At 44.0% G+C, this 20,005-nt stretch overlaps 1 protein-coding gene across 3 annotated transcripts in view; it reads left to right on the top strand.

Annotated features, from left to right (window-relative positions):
- Positions 1–20,005, top strand: part of EYA3 (EYA transcriptional coactivator and phosphatase 3) — a 317,510-nt gene that overhangs the window by 100,383 nt on the left and 197,122 nt on the right. For all 3 annotated transcript variants that reach the window (XM_069756641.1, XM_069756639.1, XM_069756640.1), the window contains exon 7: positions 6,371–6,496. In XM_069756641.1, coding sequence (XP_069612742.1) covers positions 6,371–6,496 — 126 coding nt within the window. The remainder of the gene's footprint in view (positions 1–6,370; positions 6,497–20,005) is intronic.

Here is a 20,005-nt window from a genome sequence, read left to right as displayed (position 1 = left end):
AAAATTGGATGACGGGTTTAGGAGTTTCAGCTCCTTAACATGTGCCAGCCTGGTTTTAAATGGATCAAAAGTAATTGGACAGATTCAATAACTTTAAATAAAATGTTCATTTCTAGTACTTGGTTGAAAACCCTTTGTTGGCAATGACTGCCTGAAGTCTTGAACTCATGGGCATCACCAGACGCAGTGTTTCCTCCTTTTTGATGCTCTGCCAGGCCTTCACTGCGGTGGTTTTCAGTTGCTGTTTGCTTGTGGGCCTTTCTGTCTGAAGTTTAGTCTTTAACAAGTGAAATGCATGCTCAATTGGGTTGAGATCAGGTGACTGACTTGGCCATTCAAGAATATTCCACTTCTTTGCTTTAATAAACTCCTCGGTTGCCTTGGCTTTGTTTTGGGTCATTGTCCATCTGTAGTATGAAACGACGACCAATCAGTTTGGCTGCATTTGGCTGGATCTGAGCACACAGTATGGCTCTGAATACCTCAGAATTAATTCAGCTGCTTCTGTCCTGTGTCACATCAATAAACACTAGTGACCCAGTGCCACTGGCAGCCATGCATGCCCAAGCCATCACACTGCCTCCGCCATGTTTTACAGATGATGCGGTATGCTTTGGATCATGAGCTGTACCATGCCTTCGCCATACTTTTCTCTTTCCATCATTTTGTTAGCGGTTGATCTTGGTTTCATCTGTCCAAAGAATGTTCTTCCAGAACTGTGGTGGTTTTTTTAGATGCTTTTTAGCAAAGTCCAGTCTAGCCTTTTTATTCTTGATGCTTATGAGTGTCTTGCACCGTGCAGTGAACCCTCTGTATTTACTTTCATGCAGTCTTCTCTTTATGGTAGGTTTGGATATTGATACGCCGACCTCCTGGAGAGTGTTGTTCACTTGGTTGGCTGTTGTGACGAGGTTTCTAGTCACCATGGAGATTATTCTGCGATCATCCACCACTGTTGTCTTCCGTGGGCGCCCAGGTCTTTTTGCATTAATGAGTTCACCAGTGCTTTCTTTCTTTCTCAGGATGTACCAAACTGTAGATTTTGCCTCTCCTAATATTGTAGCAATTTCGCGGATGGGTTTTTTCTGTTTTCGCAGTTTAACCCCTTCATGACCCAGCCTATTTTGACCTTAAAGACCTTGCCGTTTTTTTGCAATTCTGACCAGTGTCCCTTTATGAGGTAATAACTCAGGAACGCTTCAACGGATCCTAGCGGTTCTGAGATTGTTTTTTCGTGACATATTGGGCTTCATGTTAGTGGTAAATTTAGGTCAATAAATTCTGCGTTTATTTGTGATAAAAACGGAAATTTGGCGAAAATTTTGAAAATTTCGCAATTTTCACATTTTGAATTTTTATTCTGTTAAACCAGAGAGATATGTGACACAAAATAGTTAATAAATAACACTTCCCACATGTTTACTTTACATCAGCACAATTTTGGAAACAAAATTTTTTTTTGTTAGGAAGTTATAAGGGTTAAAATTTGACCAGCGATTTGTCATTTTTACAACGAAATTTACAAAACCATTTTTTTTAGGGACCACCTCACATTTGAAGTCAGTTTGAGGGGTCTATATGGCTGAAAATACCCAAAAGTGACACCATTCTAAAAACTGCACCCCTCAAGGTACTCAAAACCACATTCAAGAAGTTTATTAACCCTTCAGGTGCTTCACAGCAGCAGAAGCAACATGGAAGGAAAAAATGAACATTTAACTTTTTAGTCACAAAAATTATCTTTTAGCAACAATTTTTTTATTTTCCCAATGGTAAAAGGAGAAACTGAACCACGAAAGTTGTTGTCCAATTTGTCCTGAGTACGCTGATACCTCATATGTGGGGGTAAACCACTGTTTGGGCGCACGGCAGGGCTTGGAAGGGAAGGAGCGCCATTTGACTTTTTGAATCAAAAATTGGCTCCACTCTTTAGCGGACACCATGTCACGTTTGGAGAGCCCCCGTGTGCCTAAAAATTGGAGCTCCCTCACAAGTGACCCCATTTTGGAAACTAGACCCCCCAAGGAACTTATTTAGATGACTAGTGAGCACTTTAAACCCTCAGGTGCTTCACAAATTGATCTGTAAAAATGAAAAAGTACTTTTTTTTTCACAAAAAAATTCTTTTCGCCTCAATTTTTTCATTTTCACATGGGCAGTAGGGTAAAATGGATCATAAAATTTGTTGATCAATTTCTCCCGAGTACGTCGATGCCTAATATGTGGGGGTAAACCACTGTTTGGGCACTCGGCAGGGCTCGGAAGGGAAGGCGCGCCATTTGGCTTTTTGAATGGAAAATTAGCTCCAATTGTTAGCGGACACCATGTCGCGTTTGGAGAGCCCCTGTGTGCCTAAACATTGGAGCTCCCCCACAAGTGACCCCATTTTGGAAACTAGACCCCCCAAGGAACTTATCTAGATGCATATTGAGCACTTTAAACCCCCAGGTGCTTCACAGAAGTTTATAACGCAGAGCCATGAAAATAAAAAATAATTTTTCTTTCCTCAAAAATGATTTTTTAGCCTGGAATTTCCTATTTTGCCAAGGATAATAGGAGAAATTGGACCCCAAATATTGTTGTCCTGTTTGTCCTGAGTACGCAGATACCCAATATGTGGGGGTAAACCACTGTTTGGGCGCACGGCAGGGCTCGGAAGGGATGGCACGCCATTTGGCTTTTTAAATGGAAAATTAGCTCCAATCATTAGCGGACACCATGTCACGTTTGGAGAGCCCCTGTGTGCCTAAACATTGGAGATCCCCCAGAAATGACACCATTTTGGAAACTAGACCCCCAAAGGAACTAATCTAGATGTGTGGTGAGGACTTTGAACCCCCAAGTGCTTCACAGAAGTTTATAACGCAGAGCCATGAAAAAAAAAAAAAAATTATTTTCTCAAAAATGATCTTTTAGCCTGCAATTTTTTATTTTCCCAAGGGTAACAGGAGAAATTTGACCCCAAAAGTTGTTGTCCAGTTTCTCCTGAGTACGCTGATACCCCATGAGTGGGGGTAAATCACTGTTTGGGCACATGCCGGGGCTCGGAAGTGAAGTAGTGACGTTTTGAAATGCAGACTTTGATGGAATGCTCTGCGGGCGTCACGTTGCGTTTGCAGAGCCCCTGATGTGCCTAAACAGTAGAAACCCCCCACAAGTGACCCCATTTTGGAAACTAGACCCCGAAAGGAACTTATCTAGATGTGTGGTGAGCACTTTGAACCCCCAAGTGCTTCATAGAAGTTTATAATGCAGAGCCGTGAAAATAATAAATACGTTTTCTTTCCTCAAAAATAATTTAGCCCAGAATTTTTTATTTTCCCAAGGGTTACAGGAGAAATTGGACCCCAAAAGTTGTTGTCCAGTTTTTCCTGAGTACGCTGATACCCCATGAGTGGGGGTAAACCACTGTTTGGGCACACGTCGGGGCTCAGAAGGGAAGTAGTGACTTTTGAAATGCAGACTTTGATGGAATGGTCTGCGGGTGTCACGTTGCGTTTGCAGAGCCCCTGGTGTGCCTAAACAGTAGAAACCCCCACAAGTGACCCCATTTTAGAAATTAGACCCCCCAAGGAACTTATCTAGATATGTGGTGAGCACTTTGAACCCCCAAGTGCTTCACAGACGTTTACAACGCAGAGCCGTGAAAATAAAAAATCATTTTTCTTTCCTCAAAAATGATGTTTTAGCAAGCATTTTTTTTGATTCACAAGGGTAACAGGAGAAATTGGACCCCAGTAATTGTTGCGCAGTTTGTCCTGAGTATGCTGGTACCCCATATGTGGGGGTAAACCACTGTTTGGGCACACGTCAGGGCTCGGAAGTGAGGGAGCACCATTTGACTTTTTGAATACGAGATTGGCTGGAATCAATGGTGGCGCCATGTTGCGTTTGGAGACCCCTGATGTGCCTAAACAGTGGTAACCCCTCAATTCTACCTCCAACACTAACCCCAACACACCCCTAACCCTAATCCCAACTGTAGCCATAACCCTAAACACAACCCTAACCCCAACACACCCCTAACCATAACCACAACCCTAATTCCAACCCTAACCCTAAGGCTATGTGCCCACGTTGCGGATTCGTGTGAGATATTTTCGCACCATTTTTGAAAAATCCGCGGGTAAAAGGCACTGCGTTTTACCTGCGGATTTTCCGCGGATTTCCAGTGTTTTTTGTGCGGATTTCACCTGCGGATTCCTATTGAGGAACAGGTGTAAAACGCTGCGGAATCCGCACAAAGAATTGACATGCTGCGGAAAATACAACGCAGCGTTTCCGCGTGGTATTTTCTGCACCATGGGCACAGCGGATTTGGTTTCCATATGTTTACATGGTACTGTAAACCTGATGGAACACTGCTGCGAATCCGCAGCCAAATCCGCACCGTGTGCACATAGCCTAATTCTAAAGGTATGTGCACACGCTGCGGAAAACGCTGCGGATCCGCAGCAGTTTCCCATGAGTTTACAGTTCAATGTAAACCTACGGGAAACAAAAATCGCTGTGCCCATGCTGCGGAAAAACTGCACGGAAACGCAGCGGTTTACATTCCGCAGCATGTCACTTCTTTGTGCGGATTCCGCAGCGGTTTTACAACTGCTCAAATAGAAAATCGCAGTTGTAAAACCGCAGTGAAATGCGCAGAAAAACCGCGGTAAATCCGCCATAAATCCGCAGCGGTTTAGCACTGCGGATTTATCAAATCCGCAGCGGAAAAATCCGCAGAGGACCAGAATACGTGTGCACATACCGAAACCCTAACCCTACCCCTACCCCTACCCCTATCCCTAACCCTATCCCTAACCCTAACCCTAACCCTACCCCTAACCCTACCCCTAACCCTACCCCTAACCCTACCCCTAACCCTATTCTAAAATTAGTGGAAAAAAAAAAATTTCTTTATTTTTTTATTGTCCCTACCTATGGGGGTGACAAAGGGGGGGGGGGGGGGTCATTTATTATTTTTTTTATTTTGATCACTGAGATAGATTATATCTCAGTGATCAAAATGCACTTTGGAACGAATCTGCCGGCCGGCAGATTCGGCGGGCGCACTGCGCATGCGCCCGCCATTTTGGAAGATGGCGGCGCCCAGGGAGAAGACGGACGGGACCCCGGCTGGATCGGTAAGTATGATGGGGTGGGGGGGAACCAGGGGGGGGTTATCGGAGCACGGGGGGGGGGGGGGGGAATCGGAGTGCGGGAGGGGTGGAACGGAGCACGGGGGGCGTGGAACGGAGCACGGGGGGGGGGGGTGGAACGGAGCATCGGGGGGGGTGGATCGGAGTGCAGGGGGGGTGATTGGAGCACGGGGGGGTGATTGGAGCACGGGGGGAGCGGACAAGAGCACGGGGGGGAGCGGAGCACTGGACGGAGGGGAGCCGGAGCAGTGTACCGGCCAGATCGGAGGGCTGGGGGGGCGATCGGAGGGGTGGGGTGGGGGCACACTAGTATTTCCAGCCATGGCCGATGATATTTCAGCATCGGCCATGGCTGGATTGTAATATTTCACCCGTTATAATGGGTGAAATATTACAAATCGCTCTGATTGGCAGTTTCACTTTCAACAGCCAATCAGAGCGATCGTAGCCACGAGGGGGTGAAGCCACCCCCCCTGGGCTAAACTACCACTCCCCCTGTCCCTGCAGATCGGGTGAAATGGGAGTTAACCCTTTCACCCGATCTGCAGGGACGCGATCTTTCCATGACGCCGCATAGGCGTCATGGGTCGGAATGGCACCGACTTTCATGACGCCTACGTGGCGTCAAAGGTCGGGAAGGGGTTAAGGATGGCTTGTTTCACCTGCATGGAGAGCCCCTGTGACCGCATGTTTACTTCATAGCAAAACCTTCCAAATGCAAGCACCACACCTCAAATCAACTCCAGGCCTTGTATCTGCTTAATTGAGAATGACATAACGTAGAGATTGCCCACACCTGTCCATGAAATAGCCTTGGAGTCAATTGTCCAATTACTTTTGGTCCCTTTAAAACCAGGGTGGCACATGTTAAGGAGCCAAAACTCCTAAACCCTTCATCCAATTTTAATGTGAATACCCTCAAATGAAAGCTGAAAGTCTGAACTTCAACTGCATCTGAATTGTTTTGTTTAAAATTCATTGTGGTAATGTCTATAACCAAAATTAGAGAAATGTTTTGTCCAAATATATATGGACTTAACTGTAGATACCATCAGATGAGGAATCCCCTTTGGAGAATAGTGTTAAGCTAAAGCTGTGCATGCTTATTTCTTATATTTATTAACTTGTTTATTTAAAAATAAAGGCATTTAGAGTATATGTTTTAGTATGTACAATTTTATCACAATGATCTATTTTCCATGTTTCTTATTTTGTATGTTCAGGTGCTTTATGGCCAGGTATTAAGTCTGAAAGTGGTTTAGCACCAAATCCTACTACCACGTTGACCTGTTCTTCAGGAGTCACTAGTAGCCAGTCCAGCCCTGTATTATATTCTTATCCTACCCAAGGTAAAATTTTTTAGCCCTACCACGTGTGGTGATTTTATTTTGAGTGCGTGGAGGGGGATGGTGTATATAAAGTATAGTGTTGTTATACTTAAAAGTATATAAAATGTTATGTTTTATATATCACTTCTGAGGTTTTGAAATAAATAACATTGCTGCCCACACAAGGACCTTTAACCCCTTCATGACGGCGCAAGTTGGAAGTGTGTGTTTGGAGCGAGCTCCTGCAGCAAGCCCACCCCTTACCCAGCAGGTGATGGCTGTGTATTACAGCCAGGACCTTCCCCTAACTATTGTGGATTGCGCAGTCCTCTGCCCATGATTGTTAACTTGTTTAATGCCTCTGTTAATCTTTGACGGCGGCATTTAACATGCTCAGACGTTATCTCCGTCATTATCTCCGCCCATCGGCGGGCGCCCGTGAGGTGATCGCCTATTGGTTGTCATGATAGCCGGGTGGGGGGTGGAGTGGTCAGTTGATGGCTTTTGTGCCGGTCATTACGGAGCTCTTATGAAATCCTGCCTGTTGCCAGGCTTTAAAGGAGACCTTGATTTCTGCTATATGCAGTGATGATATCACATTTCTGTGTATAGCACAAGCAATCAGACATCTTCAACTCCCCTTAGGGGACTAACAATAGCTGTAAAAAGTTTTAAAGATGAAAGTAAAAAAAAAAACCTAAGTTTAAATAGCTCCATTTTTCTCCACATTAAATTTACCGTAGATATTGAAAAAATGCACATATCTTTCAAAGTATAAAAACAATTAACCGTATCAGGAAACATCATAAACGGAAAAATTCAAGAACGCCAAAAATTTGTTGTTTTTTTTGGTCACATTTATACCAACATGGTACTAATAAAAATAAGTCTCCCCTGAAGAAAATAAACCATCACACAGCTCCATTGACCCCAAAATAAAAGTTATGGGTTTAAAAAAAATGGCGATGCAACCCAAACCATTTTTGATTTGGTGGTGAAAAAAAAAAACTGGACATGTTTGATATCGCTGAAACTGTATTGATGAGGAGAATTGTCTTGCACGGATGTTTTTGCAACAAAAAAAAAAAGTGTACAACGTAAGAACAAATCCCAAAAAACAATGTCAGATTGTTTTTTTTTGTTGTTGTTTTTTTCACAACTTCACCGCACTTGGATTTTTTCCCTGTTTTCCAGTACATTATGCTGGAAAATGAATGGTGATATTCAAAAGTACAACTCGTCCAGCAAAATACAAGCTGTCATATAGCCATATTGATGGTTAAAAAAAGCTTTCTAGCTCTGGGAAGAATTGAAGGAAAAAACCAAGTGAAAATGGTATTTGGCTGCAGGATCTAATGAGGAATCGATTCTTAATGAAGCTTCTCTTGTTGCCATGTCCTAAACCTTATGCAAATGTTAGTATAGTAAGTGTATTGATATATTCAAACGTTGTCATCCCCGGTTTCCAAGCACCTTTCCAGTTCTCTTCTGAGTCACATGACAGCTCTTCCACCTTATCAGCATACACTGGGCTTTGAGAGCTGGAAAAGGTTACTACAATTTAAACCTATGGAGCTTCAGAACAGGGTTTCCAAAAACTTGCATTGCAAGGGCTCGCTCTCACTGGTGAGTAGCATTCAGTGATTCTTGTATGTGAGAGAATCTGATGCTAGATGCAAATCACCCTCTACTCAAACCCTGCTGCAAGCTTGAGCCGAGTGACCTTTTTACTGTGATCCAATTCTCTCACATGCGAGAATCTGATCACAGGTGCAGAGAAGATGGAGAACCTAATTTCTCTATTCTGATTCTGTGTATAACGGACAGCACTTGTAAGACATCAGAGTGCAGTCCTGTGTTTTGCACGCAGCCACGGACTTGTATAGGTTCGCACTGTCTACTATACACTGCCAACACTACTTTAGAATATAAATCCTAGTCAGCATGGCTCCACAGTAGAATGTTGGCTTGAGTGCTATCCAGTGAAACATCGGCTAGCACTCATCCGAGTTGTATGCTGCCTACAAGCCAGTGTGAATGTACCTTAAGTGACTTTCGGCTCAAACCTGCTCCAGTGGGATTTGAGTGGCAAAATTGCCATCACATGACGCAGAAGTAGACCAGAGCGGTGCTGGACATTAAAGTAGATGGCGATCTGTGAGTACTGTAAATTAACACACACTACACTAACCTCTGCATAAGTTTGGGGAATAAAAAAATATTGGCGTTCTTTAAACCTCTTAATTGTGGGCACACACTATTTACTTGCCTACAAATTTGAAGCCTGTGAGTACAAGGAGCTCTACAAAATTTTCTTCAGTGAACACTGTAAATTAAACTAGACATAATTAGAATTCAGCTAATATAAGATTCAGGTAGCATATTAGTATTTTCCTGGACCTGGTTAGTCATTATATTTCAAGATATCTGAAATAGTGGGAATAATTTTTAAGCTCATAATTGATCCCACTCTTATCAATATTGTTTATGTGCATTGCGCTTTATGAAGTTTCTTGTGTGATAACTAAAGATGGGAGAACCCAAACAATAAAGTTAGGTGTCAATACCGAACATCTACTATTTGGGCATGGACACCGAACACTGACTTCACCAGGAAGTCAGTGTTGCTGCTCGTGGCAAACACTGCTTCTGATCGATTATATAATCATTACCACCTGTCAGACAGCCACGGTTCCCATGTTGTCTAATGACAGCGTGAGCCCGCAGCTGTGATTAGAGGTAAAAAGTTTACCTCCGGTCACTGGCGTCTACTGATGGGTCTACTTCTCCCATCAGCTTGCGCCTGCTGCCTCTTCTAACAGTGAGAACAGGCGGCAGCTGATGAAAGTATTCATCAGCTGGTGCCAGCGCTCTAAATAAATTATAATAATAATAAAAAAAAGCGTGGGTTCCCCTGCATTTTTTATAAAACCAGGCAAAACTGACACCTGGCGGCTGCATCCCTTAGCTGTCAGCGATAGCAAAGCTAGCAATCAAGAATGAAGGGGTCCCCATGCTTTTTTTTATTATTTAAATGATTAATAAAAACTGTGTCGGGTCCCCCTTATTTTTGACAACCAGCCTTTCTAAAGCAGACAGCTGGAGGCTGATATTAGGGCTATTGCCCCTCCCTCCAGCCTAAATATAGCAGCCCGCAGCCACCCAGGGAAGGCACATGTATTAGATACACCAATTCTAGAGCTTTGCCCGCCTCTTTCCACTTGCCTTGTACTGATAGCAAGTGGGGTTCGTATTTGTGGGGTTGATGTCACCTTTGTATTGTCTGGGGACATTAAAGGGAACCTGTCACCTCCCCCTCAGGTGTTTGTAACTAAAAGAGCCACCTTGTGCAGCACTATTCTGACAAGATGGCTCTTTTAGTTATGCTCCCTGCACATGCTGAAATAAACGTTTATAAAATGTGCCCCCTCATACCGTGAAATCATCCGGGGTCTTTCCCCCCTAATCCAGACGCAGCACAGCCGTCACTCCGGGCCTGTGCACGCCTGGCGCCGCCTCCTCTTGCTTCATTAGCGTCCCTGGCGCCTGCGCTGTAAGTTCGAAGGGCAGCGCAACTGCGCATGCCCGGAAAAAATACTTACAGCGCAGCCTATGTTACTAGTTGTGAATACATCCCTATGCACTAAAGCTAAAGAAAATAAGGGTAGAGAAATAACTAATATGCTGTATATGCACTAGCACTTTTTTTTGTCACCAAGTTAATCCGAGTGGCATAACTGATACTCACACACAAGTCCTGTATTTTTAAATGTGTGTTCCCTTTGAAAAATAAATGTTATGTTTTACCTCAGGATCTTTAATAGGGATCTCTAGTTGCCTTTGGCAAATTTTGTGTTTGTAAAATAGGGTCACTTATGGGGAGTTCTGCTGTTCTGGCACCTCAGGGTCTCTGCCAATGTGACATGGCACCCTCAAACCAGTGTGGGAAAATGTGCATTATAATGTGGCGCTCCTTCCTGATCTTTGCACTATGCCTCAAGTTTTTGACCACATATGGGGTATCGGTGAACTCAGTAGAAATTGCACAACAAATTTTGGGGTCCATTTTCTCCTGTTACCCTTGTGAAAATACAAAACTTGGGGCTAAAAGAAAAACATTTTTGTGGAGAAATTTTTTTTTTTTTTTTTTTTTTTACGGCTCAACGTTGTAAACTTCTGTGACGCACCTGGGGGGTTCAAGGTGCTCAATACACAAGTTTCCTAAGGGATCTAGTTTCCAAAATGGTTTCACTTGTGGGGGTGGTCTACTGTTTAGGCACATCGATGGCTCTTCAAATGCGACATGGCATCTGCTACTTATTCCAGCCAATTTTGCATTCAAAAAGTCAAATGGAGCTTTTCCCTTTCAAGCCCTGGCAAGCAACCAAACAGTGCTTTTCCTACACATAATGGTTATCGACGTACTCAGAAGAAATTGCATCATACAATTTGTTGTGCAATTTCTACTGTTACCCTTAAGAAAAAGCAAAATTTTCCCTTCACGCATGATAGCACACTTAAGAGAGGGATCTGCCCTGCAAGTATAGTAAACCTACTGAAATAAAAGGGTGGTACCTCTCCACTAATTCAGTTGCTTTCCTGCCTTTGATGGGAACCCTCATGCTGGAACTCTGGTGAAGAGGTTTTTTTTATGGCTTAGCCATGGAAGAGCAGGCGGTATGCCTGTGGGGCGGCCTTCAGGAGATTGAAACGTCCACGGGTCCAGATAGGGCTTTAGCTCGGGTGGGTGCGGGTGGCACAGACTATTATGCTGTGCAAGTCAGGATCTGCTGCTCCTCTCTCCCTCCTCCATCTTCTTGCTCGCTGACCCTGTGGTGAGTTGCGCTTCCGGGGGTGCGCTCAGTTGACGTCAAGTGCAAGGCACGCTGGGAATGGGTGTGCCCGATTGACGTCAGAGGGAGCACGACGGAAGCAAGATAGCAGCACCCTGGGCGAAAATTCTGGTCGGGATGCATGGGGATTCCACGCGTCCTGGCTTGGGTGTGTTGAGGGGGGTTGGGGGGGTCGGGGTTTAAAAAAAATTATTTTCAGAGGTGGATCCGTGGAGAGCGCTGTGGATACCCCTTAAAATGGGGCATAACCATGTGATAGTGATTATGTCAAGCTCACGTCACCATGGAGGATTTGAGAAGACAACAGCAGCCACCGCAGCAGCAGTATCCACCACTACCATTACCTGCTCACCAGCATTGTCATAGAAAACGGAGCAGCCACTCAAGTGGCAGGACTGGCAGCCATCCCAACCAAAGGAGTGGAAGGTCGCAGGGCCCTCGGTGTCCAGGAGGGATGTAGTATGTACCCCTGATCAGACTCCGAAACCAGTACCCTTAATGTGCCGCGGGTGGTGAGTGATCTACATGAATGTCACCTTTTTTAATAGTCATTTTGTTGCTTAAATCACTTGAAGCCTAGGAAAACTAGCACAAAGAAGAATAGCAAGTGTGCCCTACGTAATACCCCGCTAGCTGTGCACTGGCAGAAGAGTCTGCTCAGACTGCATCCAGAAAACTATCATGGATGAGACCCCAGACTTTGCCGCATGCCTTAGGTCCATGATCAAGGCTGAGGTTGAAGGTTCCCTAAAGACTGTTAAAGAAGAGGAAGAAAAGAGCTAAAGATGTCTCTACGGGGTCATATGATTCTCCACTGTCGGAGGGAGAATGGTTCCAGTGAGTGCACATCCTCCTCCTCCTCGGATAGTGATATAGGGGTCAGACCATGCTTTCTAGCTGAAGATGTGTATAGGCTAGTCAGAGCTATTAGGTCGACAATGGTCCTGAAGGAGAAAAGAACATCTAGCTCCTTGAAGGATGTAATGCTCAATGTTGGAGGAGAGAAAATCAGTGCCCCATTCCGGTTAATAGCAAGATACAGGCGCTCATAAACAAAAAGTAGAAAAAAAACGGAAAGTTCTGGTGCCTTGCTCTCATCCTCAGAGGAGACACTTCTTTGAGGGAAAGGACCCTGGGATCTTGGATAAAGCCCTGAAATTGACAAAACAGTGGCTAAATCTTCAGAGGCCGGCTCTGCCGTTTGAGGATTCCGGAGTTCTTAGGGATCCGTTGGAAGAAAAAGCGGATTAGTTTCTTAAGCACAACTGGGTGCAGCTGCAGGGGGTCTGAAGCCGACAATAACTGGAACCTGTACCGCCTGCTCCCTTATATGATTGATCCCCCAAGGGATTAAATCCTAGCCAATATGCCCCTGTTACACGGAGCAGCAGCTTTTCTTGCGGACGCTTCTGCAGACTCGACGAGGCTAGCGGCTAGGTCAGCAGGCCTATCAAATGTGGCCTGACAGGCCTTATGGTTACAGGGCTGTCCTGGGTACTTGCAGTTAAAAAATAGACGATGCTCCATTCCATGTGACGGACAATTTCTTTTTGGGAAGAAATTAGAGGACATCTTGGAAAAAGACTGTGACAAAAAAGGGCTTTCCTGGATTCCCTACTGCTAGGATGCTAGGAAGCCTTCCTTTCAGAGTAGAAAATTTTAATGAGGAATGTTCTCCGGGAGAGAGAAGGAAGTGTGTATTCAAGGGCAGAAGGCAGAAAGGAGTTAGTTTTATGTTCGGCGGACCTTCTACATCTTCCAAAAAGCCCTCCCAATGATGCCAAGAAAGTGGTATGGGGAAAGCTCTCCCTCTTTCTCCCTGCCTGGGTGAACATCTCCCCTAGTCGCTGGGTCTTGAATATTGTGAAGGAGGGTATGAAGATAGACTTTGTCCTTCTGCCACGTCAGACCTTCATAGTGACCCCCTCAGGAGGTCACCAATAGAACAACTTGCCCTGGAAGTAAAGATCATAGGACTCTTGGGAAAAACAAGTTTGGTGTCAGGAAGAGGGAAAGGGATTTTATTCCACCCTCTTTTTGATAAAGATAACTATTATCAATCTGAGGAAACTCAACCAGTGGATTATAAATTGCTCCTTCAACATGAAACAGGTGAACACCGCTATAAAGCTGTTATATCACAACTGTCATAGCAGTCATCGATTTTGAAGAATGCGTATTACCACATCCATCCGGACCATCAAAAGTATTTGAGGGTAGCTCTGTATGTCCAGGAACAGTTCAAACATCACCAATACAGAGCTCTTCCATTCGGGATGTCATATGGGGTATATGTGAATTCAGGAGAAATTGCACAATAAATTTTGGGGACCATTTTCTCCTGTTACCCTTGTAAAAATTCAAAATTTGGGGTTAAAAAGAAAAAACCAAAACTTTTTGTATGAAAATGTTACGTTTTTTTATTTTTTTATTTTCACGGCTCATCGTTATAAACTTCTGTGAAGTGCCTGGGGTTTCAAGGTGCTCAATACACCTCTAGATAAGTTCCCTAAGGGGTCTAGTTTCCAAAATGATTTCACTTGTGGGGGGTTTCTACTGTTTAGGTACATCAGTGGCTCTCCAAATGCGACATGGTATCAACTATTTATTGCAGCAAGTTTTGCTTTGAAAGTCATATGGCGCTCCTTCCCTTCCAAGCCCTGCTGTGCGGCCAAACAGTTGGTTTCCTCCACATACTCCATATCAGCGTACTCAGGAGAAATTGCATAACACATTTTATGGTGCATTTTCTGTTACCCTTATGAAAATGCAAAATTTAAAGCTAAAAAACAATTTTGTGGGAAAAATTTGATTTTTTTTTTTTGATTTTTTTATTTCCACAGCTCAACGTTATAAACTTCTATGAAGCAGCTGGGGGTTCAAGGTGCTCACCACACACCAAGATAAGTTCCGTGAGGGGTGTAGTTTCAAAAATGGTGTCGCTTGTGGGGCTTTTTCACTGTTTAGACACATTAGGGTCCCTCCAAACACGACAACTCCTGTTACCCTTGTGAAAGTAAGAAAAAAAATTAAAGTAAAATTTGTGAAAAAAAAAAGTTGAATTTTTTTTTACTTTATTATTATTATACATTTTTATAGCGCCATTTATTCCATGGCGCTTTACATGTGAATACGGGGCAAATATAGACAAATACATTAAACATGAGCAGATAACAAGGCACACGAGTACGTAAGGAGGGAGGACCCTGCCCGCGAGGGCTCACAGTCTGCAGGGGATGGGTGAGGATACACTAGGAGAGGGAAGAGCTGGCTGTGCGGCTGTTCAGTAGGTTGAGGATCACTGCAGGCTGTAGGCTTGTCGGAAGAGATGAGTCTTCAGGTTCTTTTTGAAGGTTTCTATGGTAGGCGCAAGTCTGATGTGTTGGGGTAGAGAGTTCCAGAGTATGGGGGAAGCACGGGAGAAGTCTTGGATGCGGTTATGGGAAGAAGAGATGAGAGGGGAGTAGAGAAGGAGGTCTTGGGAGGATCGGAGGTCGCGTGTAGGTAGGTACCGGGAGACCATGTCACAGATGTATGGAGGAGACAGGTTGTGGATGGCTTTGTATGTCAGTGTGAGGGTTTTGAACTGGAGTCTCTGGGCGATAGGAAGCCAGTGAAGGGCTTGACACAGGGGAGAGGCTGGGGAATAGTGGGGGGACAGGTGGATTAGTCGGGCAGCAGAGTGTAGGATGGATTGGAGTGGTGCCAGAGTGCTAGAGGGGAGTCCAGAGAGTAGGAGGTTGCAGTAGTCGAGGCGGGAGATGATAAGGGCATGCACTAGCGTTTTTGCAGTGTTGCGGTCAAGGAAAGCACGGATCCGGGAAATATTTTTGAGTTTGAGACGACAGGAGGAGGCAAGGGCTTGGATATGTGGCTTGAAAGAGAGGGCAGAGTCGAGGATCACCCCGAGGCACCGGGCGTGTGGGACTGGGGATAGTGAGCAGCCATTGACATTGATAGATAGGTCTGGTGGAGGGGTAGAGTGAGATGGGGGAAAGATGATGAATTCTGTTTTGTCCATGTTCAGTTGTAGAAAGCGAGCAGAAAAGAAGGCTGAAATGGCAGACAGACAGTGCGGGATTTTGGTAAGCAAGGAGGAGAGGTCAGGTCCGGAGAGGTAGATCTGCGTGTCGTCAGCGTAGAGATGGTACTGCATACCGTGGGATTCTATGAGCTGTCCCAGGCCGAAAGTGTAGATGGAGAAGAGTAGGGGTCCTAGAACAGAGCCTTGAGGAACACCGACTGACAAGGGGCGAAGTGAGGAGGTGGTGTGGGGGAGGGAGACACTGAATGTTCGGTCTGTCAGATATGACGAGATCCAGGAAAGGGCCAAGTCTGTGATGCCAAGGGATGAGAGGATTTGTAGCAAAAGGGAGTGGTCTACAGTGTCAAAGGCAGAAGACAAGTCCAGGAGAAGGAGGACAGAGTAGTGTCGCTTGCTCCTGGCAGTTAGTAGGTCATTGGTGACTTTAGTTAGGGCAGTTTCAGTTGAGTGATGGGAACGGAAGCCTGATTGTAACCGATCAAAGAGGGAGCAGGAGGAGAAGTGGGAGGACAGTTCAAGATGGACGTGTTGCTCCAGCAATTTGGAGGCATAAGGGAGAAGAGATATTGGGCGATAGCTAGACACAGAGGATGGGTCGAGGGAGGGCTTTTTGAGGATGGGTGTGATCTTGGCATGCTTGAAGGATGAGGGAAAGACACCTGTTGTGAGTGAGAGGTTGAAGAGGTGTGTTAGGGTTGGGATGAAGACCGTGGAAAGGTTAGGGATGAGGTGGGATGGGAGTGGGTCAAGCGTGCAGGTGGTGAGGTGTGATCTTGACAGGAGGGTGGAGAGCTGATCTTCTGTCATGGTGGAGAAGCTGGTTTTGGAGGAGCAGGGTTGAGCAGCTAAGAGGGGCAGTGGGCGCTGTGGCCAAAGCTTTCTCTGATCGTATCGATCTTCTGTTTAAAGAAAGAGGCGAAGTCATCAGCAGAAATGAGGGGGGAGGGACCTTATTCCATTAATTCTGTGAAGCACCTGAAAGGTTGTTAAACTTTTTGAATGTGGTTTTGAGTACCTTTTGAAGGGTGCAGTTTTTAGAATGGTGTCACTTTTGGGCATTTTCTGTCATTTTGATGCTGTCACTTTGGGGCATTTTGAACAGCTGACATGTGCCTCCAACATCCGTGGGTGGAATTCTCAATCCACCCATGGCTGTTAACCTGTTAAATGCGCTGTCCGTCTAACTCGCGCTTCCGGGAAGCGCGCCAGAAATTCCACCCATCGGTGACCCTGGGTCACCAATGGTTTGGCATGACATCCAGACGTCTACAGCAGACCTCTATGGTGGTCACTGGTCCGGTGCCCACGAAAACTTAAGTGGTCATCATACTGTGAAGAGATTTGTGACTGAAACAGAGCACAGAGTTCATGCAGATAAAGGCATAATGAGGAAGGTTTCTGCCAGACAAATTCATGGGATTAAGAGACCAGCTGACAAAATACCATTACAAAGCAGCAAACAGTTATTTGAAGCTGCTGGTGCCTCTGGAGTCCCTCGAAGCTCAAGGTGTAGGATCCTTCAAAGGCTTGCTGTGGTGCATAAACCTAATATTCAGCCACCCCTAAACAGTGTTCACAAGCAGAAATGGTTAAAGTGGGCCCAGACATAGATGAACACTAATTTCCAAATAGTCTTGTTTACTGATGAGTGTCAAGCAACCCTGGATGGTCCAGATGGATGGAGTAGTGGATGGTTGGTGGATTGCCACCATGTCCCAACAAGGCTGCGACATCAGCAAGGAGGTGGAGGAGTCACATTTTGGGCCAGAATCACGGGGAAACAGCTGGTGGGATGCTTTAAGGTTCCTGAAGGTGTGAAAATCACCTCTGCAAAGTATTTCGAGTTTCTTACTGACAACTTTCTTCCATGGTCTAAAAAGCAGAAACGTGCATTCAGGAGCAAAATCATCTTCATGCATGACAATGCACCATCTCATGCTGCAAAGAATACCTCTGAGACATTGGCTGCTATGGGCATAAAAGGAGATAAACTCATGGTGTGGCCACCATCTTCACCTGACCTCAACCGTACAGAGAACCTTTGGAGTATCATCAAGCAAAAGATCTATGAGGGTGGGAGGCAGTTCACATCAAAACAGCGGCTCTGGGAGGCTATTCTGACTTCATGCAAAGAAATACAAGCAGAAACTCTCCAAAAACTCACAAGTTCAATGGATGCAAGAATTGTGAAGGTGATATCAAAGAAGGGGTCCTATGTTAACATGTAACTTGGCCTGTTCGGAGGTTTTGGAGTTAAATAGCTGTTTTGTTCAGTGAATGTGACCTTCTAATGCTGCAAATTCCACAAATGAGCATTTTCAGTTATTTAAAACATATCAAATGTATAGAAATTCTACTGTGCCTAATAATTTGGAACAGTGCATTTTGAGTTTTTATTTATTTTGGAGATTATACGGTTATCATTGGGAGGTTTCCTCAATAAAATTCGATGTATAATCTAACGGGTGATGACTTTTATTAGACTGAATGTCATTTGCACCGACCATTTAGGAAAATCCGAGAAAAATATCATTTGCATGATAATTTGGAACACCGTATAGTCTCCCTTGGAGACTATTGAAGCATGCAAAAAGTAAAAAAAAAAATGAAAGATTAAAAAAATATAAAAGTTCAGATCACCCCTTTCCCCATTTAAAATAAAAAAAATCAAACATACATATATTTGGTATCAACGCGTTCAGAATCGCCCGATCTATCAAGCTATAAAATAATCTGGTCAGTAAACGACGTAGGGAAAAAGTCAAAACCACAGAATTACGTGGTTTTGGTCTCCGCTACAAAATGGTATCATTAAAAACGTCAGCTCAGCAAGCAAAAAATAAGCCCTCACCCGGGCCCAGATCCTGAAAAATGGAGACGCTACACGTCTCGGAAAATGACTTTTTTTTTTTTCTTTTAACAAACTTTGGATTTGTTTTTTCACCACTTAAAAAAAAGAGCCTAGCCATGTTTGTTGTCTATGAACTCATAATGACCCGTAAAATCATTATGGCAGATCAGTTGTAGCAATTGGTGGACATAGTAAAGAAAAATCCAAAAAACAGTTTTGAAATTGCACTTTTTTGCAATTTCACCGCACTTGAATTTTCCCCCCCTGTTTTTGAGTACACGACATGGTAAATTCAATGGTGTAGCTCAAAAGTACGAGTTGTACAAAAAAACAAGCGCTCACATGGCATTTGTTGGCCGAAAAATAAGTTATAGCTCTGGAAAGAAGGGGAGCAAAAACAAAAAAGGTTCCGTCGTCAAGTGGTTAAAAGTTTGGGCTAATGTGAAGTAGACGTGAGAAATGTTGTTTGACTAAATTTTGTGTGACATAACTAATTTAAGCGCATAAAAATTACAAGTTTGAAAATTGCAATATTTTCTCCTAAGTTTAGATTTTTTTCCCCAGTAATAAACGTACAGTAAGTCTTATCAAGTAAATTACCACTAATTATAAAGTACCATATGTCACTCGAAAACATTAAGAATCAGTGGGATCCATTGAAGAGTTCAGCGTTATGACCTCATAATGTGACACTGGTCAAAATTGAAAAAAAAAAAAATGGCCTGGTTAAAGGTAAAATCAAGCTTTGGGGTGAAAGGGTTAAAGCACAATGAACACATTGAACCCAAAACTTCAAAATGTTGAAATTGCATGTTTTTGTTGGAATTTGCCAATGGAAAAAGTTATGGCTCTTACAGTATGTCCACACTAGCGTTTTTTTTCAGCAAATTTTTTTCCCCATCAAAACCTGCTATTTTGGCAGGAAAGATGCTGCAGAAAAACAAGTTTTTCCTGTTTTTTTTTTTGCTGCGTTTTTGTCATGCTATATTTATCTCTTGTGTATGCTGGTAAAGTTTAGTGCAAAAAAAAAATCTCGTTCCATTTAATCAGGTTTTGGCACAAAAACACTGCCAAAAAATCTGATCCCTTCATTGTTTGGTGTGGATTTTCAGCGTCTTTTTCAATGGGTGAAAAACTCTGAAGGAAGTGACATACTCTAAAAAAACAAACAAACATGTAAAGCACAAAATACTGATGGCAAAATATATAATAATTGTGGGGCAGCACGGTAGCTCAGTGGATAGCAATGGCATCCTGGGTTCAAATCCCTCCAAGGACAACATCTGCAAGGAGTTTGTATGTTCTCTCCGTGTTTGCGTGGGTTTCCTATGGGTCCTCTGGTTTCCTCCCACACTCCAAAAACATACTGATAGGGATTCTAGATTATGAGCCCCATCGGGGACAGTGATGATAATGTGTGCAAACTGTAAAGCGCTGCGGAATATGTTACCACTATATAAAATTTTTTATTAACCCCTTCACCCCTGGAGCTTTTTATCAGTTTTGCGTTTTCGTTATTCGCTCCCCTTTTTTCCAGAGCCATAACTTCTTTATTTTTCCGTCAATATGGCTATGTGAGGGCTTAGATTTTGCGGGACCAGTTGTACTTTTGAATGACACCATTGGTTTACCATGTCGTGTAACAGAAAACGGGAAGTAAATTCCAAGTGCCGTGAAATTGCAAAAAAAAAAAGTGCAATCCCACACTTGTTTTTTGATTTGGCCTTTTTCCTCGGTTCACTAAATGCTAATCAAGGAGACCTCTGGGTGTCATGCCGACA

Source organism: Ranitomeya imitator, chromosome 3 (genome assembly GCF_032444005.1).
Source record: "Ranitomeya imitator isolate aRanImi1 chromosome 3, aRanImi1.pri, whole genome shotgun sequence".
In the NCBI taxonomy this organism is placed as follows: domain Eukaryota; kingdom Metazoa; phylum Chordata; class Amphibia; order Anura; family Dendrobatidae; genus Ranitomeya; species Ranitomeya imitator.
The sequence above is the reverse complement of the archived record's forward strand: the minus strand, read 5'-3'. Positions and strand labels throughout refer to the sequence as shown.